General features: G+C 41.3%; 1 protein-coding gene across 1 annotated transcript in view; it reads left to right on the plus strand.

Annotated features, from left to right (window-relative positions):
- The window catches only part of LOC144752849 (uncharacterized), a 785,061-nt gene that overhangs the window by 621,429 nt on the left and 141,242 nt on the right, over positions 1-22,390 (plus strand). The window contains exon 12 of the mRNA XM_078640687.1: positions 1,687-1,746. Within this exon, the coding sequence (XP_078496813.1) occupies positions 1,687-1,746 (60 nt within the window). The remainder of the gene's footprint in view (positions 1-1,686; positions 1,747-22,390) is intronic.

Raw genomic sequence — 22,390 nt, forward strand, 5'->3', positions numbered from 1 at the left:
CTGTTTTTTTACTTCACGTTTCATTGTATTGTATTTTATTCACTTTTCTACCCATGAGTTTTATACGAGATATACATCAGATGTATGATATTTTTACAATATTACTTGCCAAATTGTAATATTTGCTCTCATGAATGCTTTTACTCCTGCGAATAAAAAAACATATAAAATTAAAAAGGATTGTTGACCCCAAGGGGGCGGGGGGCAGGAGCTGCATATCTCGTTGAGGAGAGGTACGAGGGACCAAATTATGCTCTAGGTGTTTAGAGGCAGGAGCCTGTTCATTCAATCATAGGGCTTACTACTCGGATGCTGGCATTTCAAAGAGGCTCGACCAGGGGGTACTGCACCAATATGCGCAGCTGACTCACCTTTGCAGGAGGGCAAGTGGATTGAGGCTTCCAGGCCTTCCCTTTGATCCAGCAAGCAAGGCCATTGGGCACCGACAAAAGTCCTAGAACCGGGGAGCACCTGTCCCCAGGTAGGTGGCCAATCAGGTGGTGTCGGAGGAGAGAGCCTTTGGCCCCATGACGGCTGATTTTAACTTATCTTGCATACTTTAAAGTACCAACAGGACTAAACAACATGGAGATAAAATATGTTATCACATAATAATTATTTATCTCTATAACAGAAAACAATAAAAACATGTCAGCTACTACGGTGTGCCTCCATGATACCATTGCAGCTTCTGTAAGTGAGGACAATAACATATGTTAGTCAAAACACTGTTATAGGAATTCTACTCAGTCTCCACTTTAATTTTCTTTTTTAACTTAGCATCTTTTTAAGATGGTGGTTTCAACAAGTTTTTCACTAACACAAGAATAGTGCATGCACACATTAATTTTTGATAGACGTTGTTCTGTAGTCTGCACTATTTCACAGACACACACAGTAGAACAAGATGTCCTAGCTTTATTATGTGTTCGTAGTAGACAACTATATTTCTCCAGATTATGTAAACATGTATTTCTGCATCTCTAGCAGAATGACATAAGGCTGGCATCTTATTCTCTAAGCGGTGTCTGTTTTGAATTCGGTGAGACGTATGTCACACCAGAGTTATCATGAATGTTAAAGAGATCTTGAATGAGATACAGCCCTGCGATCCCCCACATTAATTATAAGAAGGAAGATAGCTACGCAAGATGTGTACAGGCTTACACACTCAGACAGAGTGCATTCGATGATACACTGAGGTTAGCTTTCTGAGACATTACTCCAAGGTATGGGGTTAGATCAATCCAATTGTGTCTGGCAAAAGAGTACTACCGTAATGCCCTCACTAGTGTAAGAATACTAGTAATTGATAGGAATAAAATTAGGAACAATTAAAATGGTTGAATTGTTTGTGTTTTTCACCATTCTAATGGTTATAACGCCGGTGTATCTTATAATTCTAATTATCGCAGTTCATGTTTTACTTACAAGGATTAGATCTTTTTAATAAATATTTGTAAATGTATTAATGTCTCTTCTCTTTCTAAACTTTGGACATGCAAAAGTGTCAAATCAAAGGGTTTGTCGCCATGGGGCTGGGAGCAACTTCTATTAAACTTGGACTATCACGATATAGGAGTCTGGAGTCTATTGTTCTCTTTCTCATATGCACTTTTATTGTTATAAAAAGAAGGCACAGGAGTCGTATGATAAGAAGTTCTCCTCATTTTCTCTGTTTTACAGGTGCAAGAAAGCCAAAACCAGCATTGAAGAAGAACCCCTTGAAAGAAAATAAAACTAAAGGTTAGTGCTCATGGCTACTTTGTAGTTAGCTTGGAGGGAGGGTTTTTAGAAATGAGTCAACACCTTAAAATAAAGAATCACTGATTCATCACCAAGTGCCAAGGGTCGCTATTGCAAAGCCATGTAAATTTTAGTAACTGATTACTTCACCAGGCTAAATTTAAACCACTGATATTCAACCAGAGGTTTAGGCGGTATCCCCTAGTGGCCAAAACATAAAAGGAAAACAAACTTCTATTCAATTGTAAAACTTGCTCGCATTATCATCTCAGTCATGTAGAAAACATAGAGGGACCACCCTACATCTACTTTTCTGAGGTCTTGAAGAGCCAGTCTCCAGGGGATTGGTTCAATGTTTTTTCGGTCATGGAAGTACAAGAGTGATATTAATTCTTCCCTCATAGCAAAAGGAGGAACAAATCTGTTTCCGCTACAAGTCTGATTTCTAAAAATAACAGTCCTTGACTTTCTGATAATTCACCCTGTACTCTCTCAAGAATATTTTAGTTATTTTGCTCTTTGTGTTGTTACCACCCTATCTTGTTTTAAGAAACTGCAAAACCTCCTGTAAAGCCTTGTCAGATATTAATTCAGATCTCCATCTTTCTTCTGACACAATGGCTGTACCATATTTACAGACCATTTCCTGATCAAAGTATTTGTCATTGTCTTCAAAATCCTTATCAAGAGCTTCCTCATCAGAAATTTGTGTCTTCTAAGTTGTTATCAACTCGAGGACGGTATTTTATCTCACAATCTTTCTCCTGAAGATTGACCACCCTTTTAGTAATCTTGCTTGAAACTGGATCAGTTATTTTTCTAATGTTTCATACAATGTTTTGTGGTCAGTTCCAATTTCAAATTTACTAACCCCTAAACAGTATTTCCTTTTTCTAAGCCCAGAATACTAAAAGTACCTGTCTTTCAATGGCAGAATATGGTTTTTCTGAACCTTCCAAACTTCCAGGCAAAAATAAAATGGTACATTCTGAGCCTTGTTCAAATTGTTGTAAAAGTGTTCCTAATTATTTAAGACTTGCATCTGTCATAAGAATAGAATTTTCCTTAGGGACAAAGTTCTTTAGATTAGGGTTTTAGACTCAGACATTTCCACCCCTTTCTTGAACTCTTCTTCACATGCAGAACCCCAAACAAATTATGTTCCTTTCTTTAGCAATGTTCTCAATATTGAGCATATTCTGTAGTATTCTGTCATACCAATAAATTGCATTAACTCTTCATTGTTAGATGGTGATTTCACATTGTGTATGGAATTAATCAGATCCTCTTTGGGGGTTATACCTTCACTTTAAGTAATCTGATCTAAGCAGTTAATTAATTCCTTCATGAATTTAACTTTTTATAACCTTGCAGTGAGATTGGAGAGTTTAGGTTTTTCCATGACCTGTTTTACTATCTAATCATGCTCGTCTACATCTTTTCTAAACACTAGAATATCAGCCTAATATATCCTCAGTCCTTTGAAGTCCCTGAGTACCTTCTCCAAAGATCTCTGAAAAACAGATGCAACGGACACCAACCCACATGGTAACCTTGCATATCTGAAGGTTCCAAATGGAGTGATGAATGCTGTAATGTCACTTGACCCTTCCTCAAGTGTAATATGTGGATTGTTGGTACGCTGAAGTGAGGTCTGTGGTGGAAAATACTTTTGCACCATTAAGCAACATGATCATGTCTGTAATATTAGACAAAGTATATCTATACATGACCAAACATTTATTAAGCTCTCTGAGGTCTATCCATAAACATAAACATTCATTTCCTTTTATGACTATTACCACAGGCGCTAACCACTCTATTCTTTGAACTTCTTCAGTGACTTCCTTATTTTTAAGTTTTTCAAGTTCTAACCAAATTTCATCTTCCACAGCAACTGGGACATTTATCACTTTCCCACAGACTGGTCAAGCACTATCAACCAAACATATTCTGTACATAAAGGTCGTCATGCAACCCAGTCTTTTAAAACAAAGTACTTTAGGGAACTTTGACTTTGCATCCCTGATAAACCCACACTCTATAGTTTCTTGCACATCAATACAATGCAACATTAATGTCCCTTTTAACAAATTTGGAAGATCAGTTTTAGGATCAAGCATAAGTCCCATGTCTCTCTGTTGTATACAGTTCAAAATAATGTTACCCTTTTGTGAAATGTATACTTTTGCATTAACCCAGTCTTGCTTATATTCTATCAAGCAAATAGCATGTCCCTGTAGTTTGAGGGGATTGCTCCCATCTCGATTTGTCAGAAATTAATAAGCCAACTTTAATTTGAAGTTTCTAAGTGTATAAATTCTTTGAAACAATTGTAATTTTTGCTCCTGCGTCTCTCTTGTTTTTTCACTGTTCACATACATATTATGAGTGGACTGTTGCATAGCCACTTTTTCACAGAGGGAAGGAGCAAGAAGGAAGCCGCACTGCTCACCCCCTCTGAGAAACTAGTGCTCCCAGCACCACTGCATATGCATTGCGCTCTTCAGTAAGCCTGTAAAGACAACAGGAGTATAACCCATAAACTAAGTAGAGATCTGAGTAGGTATGCAAAAATAAACAACAAAATCTCAATTGGTAGCATTAAGGGAGTCAGTTAGGCACATGACTGTGGCGGCCGTACGCTGATCTGAGAGTTACCCCACCAACTGGATTGACTCCATTGTGACGGGTTCATCACTCCCACGCCCGGGACCATTTGAGACCGTTCCCGGCAGACCCTCGCCCGCCGTGTTGGATTCCTATCAACACAACCGCACACCTACCCGGGTGCAGACTGCGGTGCCCAAGCCATCCATATTGAGCCCGCCACCCAACCAATTATAGGTGTTCTCAGGAGCCTTCACGCCTGACATCGCCCCACATGTACAGCATTCACACCTGACCTGTGGACACGGGACCGTGTCCACAGCCCCCCAACCACCGGCTAACACAAACGTTGCCCGCTGTGCCCCACCCTTACTGGCCTCTACCCCCTTTCTTCACAACCAGCCTGAGCCACTGCTCTGTCCTCTTGGCTACCCAGTCCTGAAGATGATCCTGACTGATTAGGATCAAAACATCGTCGACTCCTCAATGCAACTAATGGCGCCAAAACCCCATGTGGTTCAATCAAATCGCTCAGTATTACATACCCTAATATTGTAAATCATTCTTTTTGAACCACAAAGTCTTCACTGTACATATTTCACAAATTGTTGTCACCTTGCGCCTCTTCGCTGATCTCACATTGTCACTTGAGTTGCCACATAATGTAGTGTAGTTCCTATATCCCTGATAGGCTCTGTGCATTGGAATAATATACACTATAGCTTTGACATAGGACTGAGGTCAGTATGTCTCTATCAAGTATATTAAACTTAATTGTGCGTGTGCCAGCTAAATCAGAGGTCCGTAGAAACTTTCTCGAATGAACAAGAAGGGATTAGTTTCTGACAACCGCATAAACATGACAACTTTGTTTCCCTTAGAGTCAGAATAATCTTAGAGTTGTGGAAACAATAGATAACCGTTTCACTCGGTCAATCGTGCGTGCTTCGTTTCTACAGAGTGTTGCACAGAAAAAGGGAGACAGGCGTTTCAATAAAAAGGGTTTATTGAACAGTCTTATATCTCATGCAAGAGATATGAACTGCTACAATCATAAGACAGAATGCGAAGTATAAAATGTACAGCGTTAGCAGTAAGATAAAATAATACTCTAAATGTATGTCTTGTAGCTATGACATATATTAATTAAAATACATAAATAAATAACACAGGCTAAAATACTCATCTGGTGCTTCTAAAATAATCCTACCCCAGTGTACCTAACCTACGAGGGAAGAAGTAGGTGCTGTTTTAGTCTGGTTTTGTTATGCCAAGAGTTGCCAAAAGTTTCTCTAGGTTCTAATCAGCTCCATACATTAGAATGCGAGAGGTTGGTAGCTCCCCGGGACTCGATCTCTAACACCCAACAAGGAGAGTCAGAAACACTGGAGCTGGATTCTTAGAGAGGAGGATGACAGAGTCTGGTAGGTGCATCAGTTGGGGACTTGACTTCCTTCGGGACTTGCTGTTGCGAGCCTCGTCGTGCAAGTAGGTAGCAGATCCACACAGTGCCTTGCCATAGCAAGTGATGGTATATTTATACCTTGAAGGTGTTTAGGAATGCCAGTATTGATGTAAAAGTCGGGCATAAGAACGTCACAAACAAACCCCTAAGGAATAAATGCTCATGAATAAGAAAGTGAAGCAGGTGCCATATTATAGGAGCCGGATTCAGAATGTAGATGTAGATGTATTTATTATCTACATATAAGTGTCCCATCCAGATAAATCTGTTGAATAAGCTGAAATTGTTGCAGGATTCTGCTTAGGAACAGAATTAAGATTCTGGACCATAGAACATCAGCATGTTGGCACTAATTCACCATACCACCTCAGTATTTATGAGCCAAAATATGACTAGCTATAGTGACTAACCTTCCCTCCTAACCTTTCTGGCTGGTCCTCCACCCAAGTAACCCCTACAAACAGAACATAAAAACCTGGAGACGCTACATAGACGATGTATTGGTCATCTGGGAAGGTGATTACCAATCCATTAAACAATTCATGATAAGGCTCAATGTACAGAACCCTTTTCTAAAATTCACCAGCTCTGCATCACGTAACAAGATGGTTTTCCTAGATCTTAACATCTACCCAGAAGAGGGTCTACTGAAGACAACCACTCACTTCAAACCTACATCCCAAAATTTCCTACTGAGGTATGATAGTATTCACCCACGTCACCTGCGTGATAATCTCCCTTACGGCCAGTTTCTCCTTCTGAGACGGAACTGCTCCTACTAGAGCGATTACAAGGCCCAAGCAGTGGACCTCAAATGTCAGCTGAAAAGCAGAAAATATCCAGCACCACTCATAGAATGAGTTATGAAAAGGGCATGCAATAACAACAGGGATGCGCTTCTGGAGGATAAGGTACAAAAGAAGCCTATCCGCGTAACTACGTACAACACCCACTCCAACGAGATTTTGAAAATTGTGAACATACTTTGGAGGACACTAGTGTGTCGCGACCTTAAACTGGAGAAACCTCTTTTCGCTCACAAGAGGGGCAGGAATCTGAAAGACATCTTGGTCCATACTCGGCCCCAAACAAACCTACCTGAGCAAGCCACTGTGCATAGGGTTCACGGACATCATCCATGTGACAACAGCTGCCACCTAACTATAAAAGTAGAACTCTTTGAGAAGGAGCAACACTGGGTGTTTCGCCTAGGGACCAATATCGTTGGACGCAATTACGAACTTTTTCTGACATACCCTCTGGTGGGATACACAGCCCTTACTGAATACCTTGTACATCGGGGGCTGTGTTTTCTTAGTATACACTACCTGGTGGTTTGGCTACCCTTTACATCGGGGGCTGTGTTGAATTACTCTACACTACCTGAGAGTTTGGTTGCCACCATTCCGCAATAGTGGTATAATTAATGTTGTTCCCTTTAGTAAGTTGCACAGTCTTTAGCGGGGTCTTATTCTCCCCCTCTGTTTTTCCAACCTCTTGTGTGTCAATATGCCCTATTTAGAACACTGTTTGTTTTTTCCGGCATACACTATCTTAGCGTTTCAGAGACTACAACGCATGTGCCCCGTTTTGAAGAACCGAATCCGCTATCACGCATATGCGAGTAAGCACTGTTTCAGTTGATCCGCTTACTCCCAATGGAAATGTTCTGGGACGCAAGGAAGAGCTGTCCCGTACTCGGAACAGACGCGATGAGTTGAGGGACTCACAACCATGCCCGGAAACACCATAAAAAGTATGGAACACCGCAAGGCTGTTTCTAATGATTTCCCAATCATTCAATTAAATTGAGTATTTAAGCTGGTCCAGCCGCGCTCCACATTCAACCACGGAGCCGCGGACGGGACGGTTGGGGCAGTGAGAACCATTTGACTCGTAAGTACGGCATAGCCAATGAAATGACCACGGGACTTTCGGATACATCTAATGAAGTGAGTACCATTACAAAACAAAAACTGTGTGTTCTTACCTCATTTTATAGATTGCTAGGAAGCATGTGATCCCTGCGTTTTAAGGCTCATGATGCCATTCAACTAGTGGTAGCAAGTATACATCTTTCCTTACCACCTTTTTACCTCAGTTTAAGAACCAATCTGAATCTCAGACTACCAATACAACTAATAAACTTTGAATAGAGTGTGTGATTTATGTTATGCGTTCGTCTGTCTTGTACTTGTTCATTTTTACAGGGCACTGCACTGAAATAGGATGACCTAATGTGTCTAGAGAGTGCTGTTTTTCACTTTTTAGGTCACTATCCGATCATGCTGGATATTACAACTAAAATACCACATGTATATGTTTCTTTTTCCCTGTGTTCTTTTTTTCAGGTCCTCACTGTAGGTACATATGAGTGAATATTAAATAAATAGGCACATTCAGTCCATGTCTTGCATTTAATAAGCATATAGTGTTGTCAATTAATGCCATTTCACATCCTGACGTGAGTAAGGTGGGGATCTGTACACCCTGTCCTGAAGAAGAAGTTGTCGCTTCAAAACATGTCGACGTACATGAGAGGTATTGTACATTAAAAACAAAATAACTCCACCACATACCCCCTTTAACAATACCAGCACGGAGGCCCATTAAAAGTGTTTTTAGACCTCACGTGCCAGGTATTTATTTTTATTATTTTTTTTATTTTTTATTATTCATGCACTAATTCACTCCTGACCCCACCACTCACTCATCATCCAATACCCTCACACACCACACAAAGGGGTCAATTCTGATTTGGGGAACGAATCCGTACGAGGATTCGTATTCGTAGCCGTTTCCGTACGAATCGCGTAGTACGATCTGTTGCGAGAAAATACGTCCGAATCAGTGCGAACCGTACGAAAATGAAGGGTAAATCCGTACGATATCGACTCCCACAGTAAACCGTATGATTTGTAAAAATGCCATCACGACCCGCCAAGTACGATCCGGACTGGGGAATCAGTACGCGATTCGTACGGTTAACGTCGCGTATGAGCAATTCGTACGGAGGGCAACACTATCACATAAGCACCGTACCCCTAAAATCAAGGGGTGTACGCATGGGGTGTACCCCTACGGTCCGTACACCTACGATCATGGGGTGTATGCACGGGGACATACGCACTGTACCCCTGAAATCCAGGGTGTATGCACCGTACCTCGATGCACCGTACCCCTGCAGTCATGGGGTGTACGCACCGTACACCCCATGGGGGGTCCGTTTTGTACGCATTTCGAGGCAAAATCTGCTTTTACGGACATTTTAAGCTCCAGTAGAAAAAGAGACGTACGGAGTGTTGTCGATACAATTCGTACTTGCTGGGTCAGAAAATGCAGCTTCGATCCTTACGGACATCGCATACTGCACGTTCCGAATGCGATTCGTACAGATTAGTGAGTTGTACGGTCTTCGGTACGATTCGTACGGAGAACTGCTTTGGGTACACATCGTACTACATCATATGTACGTGTACGGTTCTGCATACGATTCGTACGGGAAAAAAGCTCCGTACGGCTATTCGTAGGGGATTTTACCGAAACGGAGTTGACCCCATAGAGTTTACATCGGTGCTCCCACGTAGTTGCACGTTGCATTCCGAGGGATGCGAAGACCCCTATGATGAAGCATGAGTCCTTTTGGTGTGTGAGGGGTATTTAAAGCACACATTGTGCTCCCCACCATTGTAGGGACCATGCAAAACACATCTTTGTGGATTCTTTTTGTTTATCAAAAAAGGTTTGCTGTTTCGTTTTGGTGTTTGTGTTTCAATCACCATTCATCTTTATCTTTTGTGTCCTCATAATAATCACATATACTACCACCATATCCATTTCCCACTATTCTGTAAAAAAACCACATAATTTTTGGGTAGTCCAGTACTTCTGATCATTTTAACAAGAGAAAAAGAAAAGAAAAAAATTGTGATTGGGGGAATCAAACCAATGCTTTCTTTCGTATGTCTTATTGTAATAACCAAATATGCCATCACCACATCCATTTCTCATTGCCACCTCTCTTCCCAACATTCTAGCTCTTAGTTGTCGTTCTCAAAAGAAAATAATTTTTACCATGAATATCTATCTCTCATCTTCAACTGCCAACATTTTTGGGATTATATTATGTAATCCTAACTGACTGATTGATTGATTAATTGGCTTATTGATTGATTGATAATCTTAATGCTAACAATTACGTAAAAAGCTCATCAAACAAAGAACACACAATACAATCACGCTCATACAATTATTTAATGTAGCTTGCATGCTAACAAACTGATAAGATTCACAGTGGGGAGGAGATATATTGTGCACATGCACATAACATGTATAATTCCTAAAAAGCCTTAAATGTCAAGAAAAGATCAGTAAATAGTGAAAAGCCAACATAGAATAACTCTCTTGCACCTAATGCATCTGCCTCGAATGCAAACAAATTAACAAGAGTCTCAGAAAAGAAATATAAAGTGCAAAAGTGCATAAATGGGAGCTAGAAATCAGTAGCATTATGCCAACATAGAGCATTTTTCAAAAATCTCCCACAGAATAACACACAAACAGGTCAAACAGTATAAGAAGAAAGTAAAATACAGGTTTGTATTTATAAAAATTATATGTTTTAAGAACCAGTACTAAATGTTTGTCTCTAAAAGGTTGATGAATTTTTTTGGGGGGAGTTCATTCATCACAAGGGCAATGCAGAATAGACTTTACGTCAAGTTGCCCTTAACCCCTTTGCCGCGGCCGCAATTTCGTGGCAGTGCAGCACTACCGCAAAACGGACAGGGCCGTGTTGGCCATTGGACGTGTGCAGCACTACGAAGGTAGTGCTTGCGACGTCCAACAGCCGACGGCAGCACTTAAGGGGTTAAGGGAAACAAAGATTACTTCTGATAGAGGTGTGATCTCGCCGGCTGCAAGATGGCTACAACTTGAGTGGGCTCTGCCAGCCGAGTGACCAATCTGTCATAATCTGGGGCAACACGAGATTCCAGACAAAGCACCATGTGGGGCCGGATTGCCTACATCCTGGGACACAGTTAGAACCCTGTACGAGCCAGCTGTGAGATACTGGGCCGGAGCCAATGGCGCAGGCCTAGCTGGCATTGTTGGAAGCTGCGAGACTGCTGTAACAAGATTTGGCCCGCTGACCTGGCAGCGGGCTGCACACACACCCTGAGACCCACAATGCTGTGTTGGTGAGCTGACCCAGACTGACAACAACTTATGCACAAATAGCAGCCTGGGTGCACGTCCAGAGGAAGTGTGGACGCAGGGCGGCCCGGCGAGAAAACAAGCTGGCTGTCTTGGGTCGCTGTGGGAGATATAGTCTCACTGATGACCGAGGCTTGCTGGGAGTGATAGATTGCAGGAAACCAGCCAGAGCATGCCGGCTGAAAAAGAAATGTAGCGGGCCACATAGACTTGAATCTACGCAAGGTATACTGATCTGTGCTGTGAAGCCACTGTCAGGAGCCGAAAGACAGAGGAGACTGTCACAAGGATTCTTAAGTAAGGAGGTGAGCTGGCAGGTAGGGGGAAGATACCAGGGCTGCATCCGGCTCCCTTTACACTCACGCTGAGTCCCTCCCTCCATTAGCTGTTGTATGCTGTGCAGGGGTGTCAGACCTGCATATCCCATATATGCTGGGCCCATGGGGTGTCATGCTTGTGGCCTGTTGGACATCTGACTAGGCCCTGTAGTGAGGATACAGGATTCACTGGAGACCTAACTAAATTAGCATATGTTAGTATGCGCTTGGCTGCCATGTTGCCGCTTTTGCACACGTTTCTATATTACTTTGTTTTCGCAAATCTTCTGCTGGTAATTGTTCACATGAGAACCGTCTTCCTTTCACGTTTCTTGCTGTACTCTCTGGGTTTCGTTTACACATCGTGTTCAAGGTTGAAAAACAATGTCCCTTGTTACTCTGCCTTGGTCAGTCCCCTGCATGTTAGACATATTACACACACAGAGCACTACTGAAAATCGAGTGCTTTTAATATGGCATTGCATATATGTTAGTCTCTTCCTGAAAACCGTTCCAGAGAGAAGAGCTGTGTTTGTACAGAGATGTAAATGTTTGCACCTAAACCAAGAGGTATGGCGTCCTCCCCGACAAAGCCCAGATGTCTTCTATTTCTATAATAAACTACTTCTTAGCATGGGGAGGGTGGCAAGGTATGCCACCCTCACTATCACTATCACTATCTTTATAGAATTACATCCCCGTTCATTTTCTATGGAATTGTAAGAATGTTTACTATATTGTGTTCATGCATTTTGCTGCTAGTATTGGCTCGTACATTTAAACATTTAAACTATACAGTGTCTCTGATTATTCAACTTGTGGACAAGTATGAGTGAGTGAGCAAAAGAGTGTTCTTGCTCCTGCGATTCCTGGGAGAATCTGAGTTACATGTTCTAGGATGTCTAATCAGTGGTAGCTTTGCTGTAGTATGGAGAACGAATGCAACACTATAGCTAGTCGGATTGGGGTTCCGGGCACTAAGGCGGGTTGTTGGTACACCACGATACACTGAGGTCCTGGTTTCCTGTGCATAGTTCTGTATATGTGCAGAATCCCTGCAACACCCTGGAGCAAGATAGAGGGAGTTTCAGGCACTTCCCTTTGCCCAAGGAATTGCTGAGACCCACAAGTAGCGCATGGCGACCCCGTGGTGGCACTGGAATTCCCGAGATAAACATATGGCTGAGATGTAGTAAGCAGAGCGGCGTGGTTAATAATCCCTTGGCTGTAGGGCCACTACCGTCATCAGAAGCATATGGCCCTTCCTAACGTGTATCAGCCTTATAGGACTCTTAAAGTTCCGTTGTCACCATGGCAACACCACATTTGGTTTAGGCCCTTTACAAATAGATGGGGCCACTTGGCCCATTTTGCCTGGGTACACACCACATCCATGGCATCTAATAGTTTCTATAGATGAGCTCTGCGTCTTGCACACCCCCTTGATTTGGGTGCACAGGGCTGTTATACAATATGTCTTTCACAACGTCAAGGTGGGACCACCATGAGTTGCTGCCCTACCAGCTGGACCTGGCGGAGTGACTATCAGTCCCGTTATGGTTAATTCAGTAATGGGCAAGATACCACAGAAAAAGGATGGTTTACCTTATTGGCTTGCTCAAACATTTGACAAGCTGGAGGCGGTATTTCCAAATACCTCTCCTGTGGAAAAACACAGGATTTTAACTATCAGTTTTCAGAAAGACTTAATCCCAGAGTCAACCAACTGTAACAATTGAGGTAAGGTGTTCGCGGCAGTATATGCAAAGTGCTACGGCACACCCTCAATGACCGTACTCCCCTCTGTGATTAAATGTGTTGAAGATGAGCACGGCCCTGAAGCGGCAGTTGAATTGGGGTTGAGGTTGTGAGGTGTTCAACGTGGTTGCTGATCTGATCCTTGCAAATGTGAAGGGAGATGCAGTGAACTTTCAAGTAGCTAATGCTTTCCCTCTCATCCCAGAGGATGAGAAGCCATGCGAATTACCATAAATGATTGCTCAGGCTTATAAAACGATTGGCCGCAATAGTTTGGGTGTTAAGCCTTTTGCTAAAATAACACCTCAAACACAAACACAACAAAAGTCTCAATCTGATAAGGACGAGTGTCCAATCTTTTCTAAAAAGAATTGGAAAAGTAAGAAACAGGTAAAGCAACAACAGAAACAAGGGTTGCTTGCTGCGTCACCGATACCCTAGTCTTCTGAGCACATTATGATTTGCGCGACCATACGAGAAGTAGGTCTCCTGACAGGTGTCAGGTTCCTGATCAGCGTTCTCCTCATTCTTTGCAGGAAACATCCGGCTCACAAGCCGGTGGAGGGGAACTCCAGGATACCGGCAGAGGTTGAGGTGCACCACAAGGACGTGATTAGACTTGTCAGACTGACGGAAAGGGAAAACAAGACAAATTTCCTTGTCAGTGTCCTTAGTTTCAGAAAAAGAAAGTTGTGACCTTAACAGCCAGATATGGCACAGACGGTGAGAACCAAGCTCCTGAATTTAACATGGGCGTTGACTCTGCTCGCCAGCGCAGCGAAAGTTACCATAGTGCGGCAGGCACTGCTTCCATATCTGGAGGCGACAGCGACTGAAAGTTTTGTTACAGTTGAAACAGCTGACACTCAAGTGGCTCCTCCTGACAGACTATATGATATAGTTCTTCTAATTGATGGTGACATAAAACGTGTGTTATTAAGGGGATTTTTGGGCAGAATCTATCATCTTCTTATGACATTTTGTTGGCGGAGGCACATTGGCCCCCACCTTTTGTTCTTGCAGCTCTGAAAGGGGAGGTGATACGAGTTTTTCAAATAACATCTCTAAGGAGCATGCAGAGGCTTTTGCAGAGGAGTGGGCTTTGATTGCTGCACCAGCACTGTACCCTACTCATGTGGGCTGGGATTAAGTTTCTCCACCCCATGGGATACCAATGCAGGCAATGCCACAGCCTCAATCCCAATATTCCTTCCGGTGGGAAGCGAAGGGTCCAGTTTCCGAGATTATGAGACAGTTAAAGCATCAAGGAGTGATTTAGACATGTGTGTCAAGCCTCTTTTTACCGTTACAAAACCCGATGGGTCGTACTGCATAGTTTTGGATTACCGGCATTTGAACTCTCATTGTCGCACTTTTGCTGTACAAAATACCCACAGTTTTGTTCTTGTAGACAGTCTTGTTAAAAAAATTTAAAAAAAACTACACTTCACGTTTCCAAAGGCTTTTTCAGTCACAACCTATCTCCAGCATGCAGTTAATGGTCCGCATTCACAGCCAGCGGGAAACAAAAACAACTTAGCTGGCCAGCTATGGGCTTCAAGAATTGCCCTTGAGTTTTCGCCGCCGTGTTGTCTCTTTGCTAGACAGCATCGACCCAGATGTATCGTCGTACGATGATGATATTTATCTTACGGACGACGAATTAGGGCCACATCTGTGCCGAGTTGACCGCATCATTATGTTGTTTGCAGACTACTGTTTCAAATGTAACTTTTCAAAAACACACATTGCAGCGTATACAGTGTTGTTTTTGGGCTATGAGCTCAAGAATGAAGGTAGAGGCTTGGTGCCTCACTTCCTAAAGAAATGTGCACATTTGCGACCTCCAACAACCCTCAAAATTGTTTTCCTGAATATGCTCAGCGTATTAAGCCTCTTTATGCTTTGATACAACCAACATTTTCTAAATCCTGCTGGCCTCCTGAACATTCAGCTATCCTGCAATCTTTTTAGTCTGATCTTCTTGAATCTAAATACTTGCTAAAACATGATAACCACAAAGACATGGGGAAACGAATCGAGCCAGGTGCAGTGGGTTTTACTTACTTAACGGTTAATGAAGGTGACACAGTACCTATTGCTTACAAATCACATTTATATACATCTGCCGATTTGCGTTTTTCCACTGTTGAAAAGGTCTTGACAGCTGTACAGATGGCGATCCTAAAGGAACAGGCACTGGCACAGGGGAAACGCATTTTGGCGGTTACGCCTTACCCTGCACTTGAAGCAGTGACAAAGACAAGTTTACCAAACTCTAACGCTTTGCATCCCCATTTGATACAATGGGCGGCTTCTTTGACATCTCCGGCGTCACATTTATCTTTGTGACTCCTCTCTTCAGACTCAGGAGTTCTTGCAGTATGAGTTTGTTCATCCTCCTCCTCTGACACTGCGCCCGTTTGAGGAGTACGCTTTTATCATTTACCTAAACTTTTTCAGCCCACGGCTCCCTTAACTTATTGCCCATTGGCTCCCCATTATGTTAATTTTTCTGTTGAGCGTGGGACTGTAGGCCCAGCCTTGCTAGTACTTCCATTTTTCATCTCTGAAAATATTTGGGATGAAGCCGATGAAGGTATTATAGTCATAAATGTAAGAAAATAAAAATACAGCAGGCTTACTCAGGCGTGCCTTCTTTGAGAAGCACTTTCATCAGTTTGAACTCAAGTTCGACTATGAAGATAACCTTTTCTGTGATGTTATTGCTGTTCTTTCCATGGAGCATCAGAAGTATTTAATCACTTATGAAACAACCTAAAGTGGAAGCTAACACTGTTTTGTTCCAAAAAACATTTGCATGTGTTGTATATTCATTAGGAATTTGTGATTTTTGGATTTTGTCACTGTACTACGTTGGTATTTACCTTGTGAATGCTCTTTATTTTCTGTTTCCTTTCTGTTACCGACGTTCCTCGTTGGCTTTGCTGTAGGTATTTTTTTATTTGCTCTGCTACAAAAAGCTGCTGCTATGTCTGGGCTTGCAAATGCAGTGTCTGCGGGTCTTGCACCGGTTATCTTATAAATGCAGAGCTGCAGTAGGTATGTGTACCTACTACTGGCCTTTGAGGTTTCTTTGTCGGGACTGCCAACACTTCATGGTGATGCTGAATGTGTTTGCTGGGTGTACCGGACCCTTTCATTGCGCACCTGCATAATTACTGCCTGTACAAGGGCATGAATGGTCTAGTTTAGTGTGTTTGTTAAAACGTTTTTGAGGACTAATACAATTTTCTGAGTCAGTGTTAGCCTTGTAAAAGGTGTAAGCGATGGTAATGCTTTGAGTTAATAAATTCATGGTTTCAGATGATTACTCAGAATATTTCCATGCTTCCTTCTTATTTGGTTTTGCACAGTCTTAGACGACTGCTTTAAATTTGGGCTTTCCCCTTTTGTTAACTGTTCTTAGTGCGGTCTGTGGTGTGTTAGGCCGGGCAGGACTAGTGTGTCATTCTGATAAGGAGCATGGCAACAGCACACTAGTGGGAGACTGGAAATTAACTGTCCCAGACTTCCAATATATTATTTACACTTGGCAAAAAAGACAGAATAATAAAGGTGTCAGATGATCGCATTCCCTGAAAAGATGGTCTGTGGTGTCACTGCGTAAAGCCATTAGAGCATTTTTCAGGACAGGTTGTGTTTTATGGATCACTGACAAAATATCGAAGGTCAAAAATTCAACCTACAAAAATAACGTAGCAAGAATATCTATGTCAAGAATATCGATATTCTATCTACAACATGGTAAGTACAAAAATATTGAAAACAAATATCGATTTCAAAAATATCGTTATTAAAATATAGTTTTTTTAGTTAAAAAAATTATGTAAAAGAAACTAAATAATACCTTTAAATAAAAGAAACATAATTAAAAAAGGTATAATGTTTAAAATTAATAACTAATATATCATTTAATAAAACATTAATTAAAAAAATACATATAATATATCACATATACTTACTTAATCAGTTTTAATAATTATTTTGATAACTTATAAATTATTGAAAAGTATTATAAATGACAAATACATCTATACACATAAAACAATTACATAAATAAAGATTAAAAACTTATGTATAACAAATTAAAAATATTTAATTTACTTTTAATATTTTTTAAATTAATTATATACTACATTACCTAAAATAATACAAAAAATATTAAATAGCAGAGGGAATATAACTACTATTCCAACTCCAAAAAAAACAACATTAAGGAAAATGATGTATAGTGTTAGGGCTTAAAATTTCTATTCCCACTCCAGGGAGAGCAATAGCAGGGAAAGCGTTGGATAGCGTAGGGGTATACATTACTATTCCCACTCCAGAGAGTGCAACTGTAGGGAAAGCGTTGGATAGCGTGGGGGTAAACATTACTATTCCCACTCCAGAGAGGGCAACAGTAAGGAAAGCGTTGGATAGAGTAGGTCTAAAAATTACTATTCCCACTCCAGAGAGTGGAACAGTAGAGAAACTGTTGGATAGCGGAGGGGTAAAAATTACTATTCCAACTCCAGAGAGTGAAACGGTAGGGAAAGTGCTGGATAGCGTAGAATATAAAAATTACATTCATATAAATAAAATACATTTAAAAAATAATCAATGAATTAATTATTAAATAACTCTAAACTATTTACAAATACCAATAAATAAATATTAAAAACATAATTACCAATGAATAATTAATTAACAATAAATTAATAATAAATACCAATAAATAATAATTAATAAATATTAATTGCTAATGAACAAATATTGAACAATTAAAATATTTGTTATACCAAACATAATAATTATTAAACATTAATTGCCAATTAATAATTACTTAATAATATATTAATCAAATGTATCAGTAAATAATATTTCATAATATGTAATTACCAATTAATGACAAAACAACAATAAATTAATTTTCATATCAAAAAATTATATTTTAACACAATTACTAAATAATAATTAATGTCCAATAAATAATTATCAATACCCAACAATACATTTAATAATTATTTAATTACATTTCAATTACATCCAAATCTATTCACCTATAAACGCACAACACACTCCAATAATAAAATAATACGCTTGACATAATTACCAATTAATGAAAATTAATTAGCAATTATTAATTAACAATAATATAATTATCAATACCAATTAATTGAAATATATTATGACTTAATTAGAATTAAATTACTTCCCACCCTAATCCCCTATAAACTCACAACCCGCTACAGAACTTAAACGCAAAAAATAATTATAATTAATTTTTAAGTCCTAAAAAATAATCATTAATTTAGTATAATTAAATTACTTCCCACCCTTTTCCCCTATAAACCCACAACTCGCTACTGTACTAAAAAACAAAAATAGCTTAAAAAAACATTATTAACAGAAAAATTGTATACATATATATTAAAACAAGTAGAACACTTAACAAAATACATATAACATATACACATTAAATACATAATAAAATACATTACAATAATATAAAAATCGGTATTAGTAACATAGATATTAGTAACAACGATATTTTTGATATCGATTTTACTAACTTCAATATTAGTTACATCGATATAAAAAAAATCGATATTACTTACCAGTGGGTCGATATTCTGTCCATCAATATTCTTAAATCGATATTATTTCCCTTCGATATTGTCACCACGATATTAATGTAGGTCGATATTTTTTTTTAGATATTTTGACTGCTCACCGTGTTTTATACTTCATATTCAATACAAGTCTTTCAGTAAAGAAAAAGGTTGCTTGCGCTGATTGTTCGTGAAGGAGGTTGCTCACTAGATGGCAGTGTAAGCAAATATTTATACAGCATTCCTTTTTAGACACAGCATTGAATCAGAAAACCAGCCTGCATCATTAAGTATATGCAAAAAACTATTAATAAAATGCCTTCATGTTAACTTAAAAAGCAAGCATGAATTTGCTTCTTGCCAAACAGCATTCAGAAAAATGACTGTGTTTACACCATTATTCAAAGCAACACTGCTTATTACTCATTAATAAAATTAGCTTTTTTACATGTTACTGGATGTGGTCCAGATTATTTTGGTTTTCCAAGACAGCCAGAAAATAAGGGACCTGCAAATGTAAAAGTCTTGCTCAGATCGCAATAAGCTTACAGCTTTCCAGAAGAATGATGACTGACAGTAGCCTCGTTACTAACTGATATCTATTGTAGAATCAAAAAAACCACAGCCTTTCAAATCCCGGGCATGTGCTCGGTGGCAGTGTGTTTGCGGCACCCCAGGCTAGTTTTGACGCTGCACTGAGGTGCCGCGGCGCACAGTTTGGGAACTGCTGATTTACACCAATGGTTCGGCGCAACCGGCCACCGGGTCTAAGAATGCTTATTCGGCATCCTGTGCTATAGTGGCAGGTACCATAGTGAACGGTGAGTTCAAGTCCAGTGTTGTACATACGCAGGCGCTGGGTGACTGTACCCCAATTGGCCAAGCTGCGTGCTTTGGTGCTAGCTCTCGAGTTTGCTGATCCCAATGTTACTACTCTCATTATGAGTGATTACTGAGTTCAGTCTTTCAATGACAACTTATTCTTTTGGTCTCAGAATGGCTATTGTGATTCCAAGGGCAGCGCAATTAGACATAAGATGCTCTGGGTTTGAGTGGCAGATCTTAAAGAACATCAGCCTCTCACACAGGTGATTCACACTCCAGCGTGTCGGGGGACACGGTGTCAAAAACTGTTTGGCTGATGAAGCAGCCAAATCATCAGTAGCCACGTGTCTAGTTGCAGCCATTACAAGATCCATGACTCATATTGATAAATACATTTTGGCAGCTATTGCTGCTACTGAGAAGGGTGGATATCACCCTCAAGGGTTCCCTTCAAAGTACTCATATCATTTAAATCCTGACGTAGATAATCATTCTACTATGTTACAGGACTTACAAGAGACCCGTGACAGTCTTGCAAGAGAGCATTTACCCTCGGCCACTGATGCTGCACTACAGATTCCGGTAGTTGGCTGGCTACCGAAGGTTGGAGATCTGGTCCGAGAGAAGGTGGAGAACAAAAAATAATTTGGCCCCTCTTATCGTGCACTGGTTCCAGTGCTTGGCGTGAAGGGTACCAGTACAGTCATTTTAATATCACTTCCTGGTTGCAAATACAACAGACACACCTCAGTGGACAATGTCAAGCTACAACATCTGGCCTATTCTGAATAGTACAACGCCTGCTGCATCATGTCCTGCAATTTTAGGGAATCCAATGCTTGGCGCATCTGACACAGCGCAATACAACACTGCCATTGAGATGAACTCTGTTACTAATCTAATTACTAATTACCTTGCTGATCTCACAACCCTCCACCTGTACTGAGGAAACTGAATATGTTTATCCCACAAGCGAGTGTTTGCCTAGTTTGCAAACAACTACATTCGGCGATGGCATAGTCTGGGACGCTGTGGATTTCCAAATTGATGACCCAACAGAGATTGTTAATGTAACAAATATACTTTGTGTATCAATGGGTGATGTAGTGAAACAGAACATACGTTCAGATGATTGGGATGTGCAAGCAGTGCAATCTTTATTTTCAGATTTTAAGTATTATGCTGCCTTTGATGCTGAAGATTTGTATTTAAACACTGCTAATTATGCCGATTTATATTGTTACCAGCATTTTGAACACTTCACCTGCATAAAGCTAAAACAGGTGGATGCCCCTACCATTCCTACTCTGGCTACATATCACAACTGGAGCTTGCATAATGATTACTCCATTGAGTAACTGCAAGCTTTATTTCGAAATATGACATTTAGGGCCCCATTAGGATGTCGGGCGAGTAGCCACCGCCCGCATGGCGTTGGCGATCCACCCACTATGCGCCCCCGCCCGCCACCCATTTCCCCCACCATATTACTATGGCAGCGGGGACCTCGGCGGACGGAAAGACCGTCTGCCGCTTTTCCTCCCGGTCGACTTGTCAGAAAAGAGTTTAATATGGTGGCGGTGTCTGTTAGACACCGCCAACCATATTATGATGGGGGCGGACAGATGCCTTTCCGTGGCGGCAACGCCACCACGGAAAGGCATGCGGGAATCACTTGCGGGCCCCCAGGGTTCTGTGGGGTGCACGAGGGGGGTTTCAATACACAAAGTGGCAGGCACCGCGCGGTGCCTGTCACGTTGTACATTGAACGGCTTGATGTGCATTTTTGACCGCCCGCCGCAATGTTAAAAATGCGGGATGCACCCGCCACTGTGGCGGGCGCATCCTAATGGCCCAAACGGGACCTCTGCCCTTATGGCGGGCAGTCTCTTTTTGCGGCGTGATGGCAGGCGGACAAAGTCTGCCCACCATCCTAATGTGCCCCTAAATGTTTCCAGTTTAGACCCACTAGGATGGTTAGTTTGGCAGACGACATCTGATGCCTGACAATTACGTTCCCATAACACAGTGCCTATTTACAAGCAGGATAGAGTAGATCCTTGTTTTCCAGGTACACATTCCGTTACCACCTATTCAGTGGGTAAATTGTGTCAAAATTGGTTACAGGACTCTAAGCATGGGCGCAAAATCCGTTCCGCTCGCGGATTTTGCGGATTTTCGGCAAATTCGCAATCCGCGAATTCCCGCGAATTTGCCGAAAATCCGCAAATCCGCGAGCGGGACTGATCCGGGGGGAAAAAGTTCAAGCTTCAAGCTTGTAACTATTTTAGAATGGCGCCGGCAAGCTGCCAGCACCATTCTAAAATAGTTACTAAGTTAGCTTCAACAGGAAGCACTAGTAGAAGCAGGTGCTCGAGTTTAACTGAATTCGAGCACCTGCTTTATTTTATCTATTAGTGCTTCCTGATGAAGCTAACTTAGTAACTATTTTAGAATGGCGCTGGCAGCTTGCCGGCGCCATTCTAAAATGAAACAGGAGAGGGGCAGAGGGCAGAAGGGCACAACAACGAGTGTGGCAGAGGGCAGAAGGGCACAACAACGAGTGGGGCAGAGGGCAGAAGGGCACAACAACGAGTGGAGCAGAGGGCAGAATGGCACAACAACTAGTGGGGCAGAGGGCAGAAGGGCACAATAATGAGTGCGGCAGAGGGCAGAATGGCACAACAACGAGTGGGGCAGAGGGCAGAAGGGCACAACAACGAGTGGGGCAGAGGGCAGAAGGGCACAACAACAAGTGGGGCAGAGGGCAGAATGGCACAACAACGAGTGGGGCAGAGGGCAGAATGGCACAACAACGAGTGGGGCAGAGGGCA

The sequence above is a fragment of the Lissotriton helveticus genome, chromosome 5_1, assembly GCF_964261635.1.
Source record: "Lissotriton helveticus chromosome 5_1, aLisHel1.1, whole genome shotgun sequence".
In the NCBI taxonomy this organism is placed as follows: domain Eukaryota; kingdom Metazoa; phylum Chordata; class Amphibia; order Caudata; family Salamandridae; genus Lissotriton; species Lissotriton helveticus.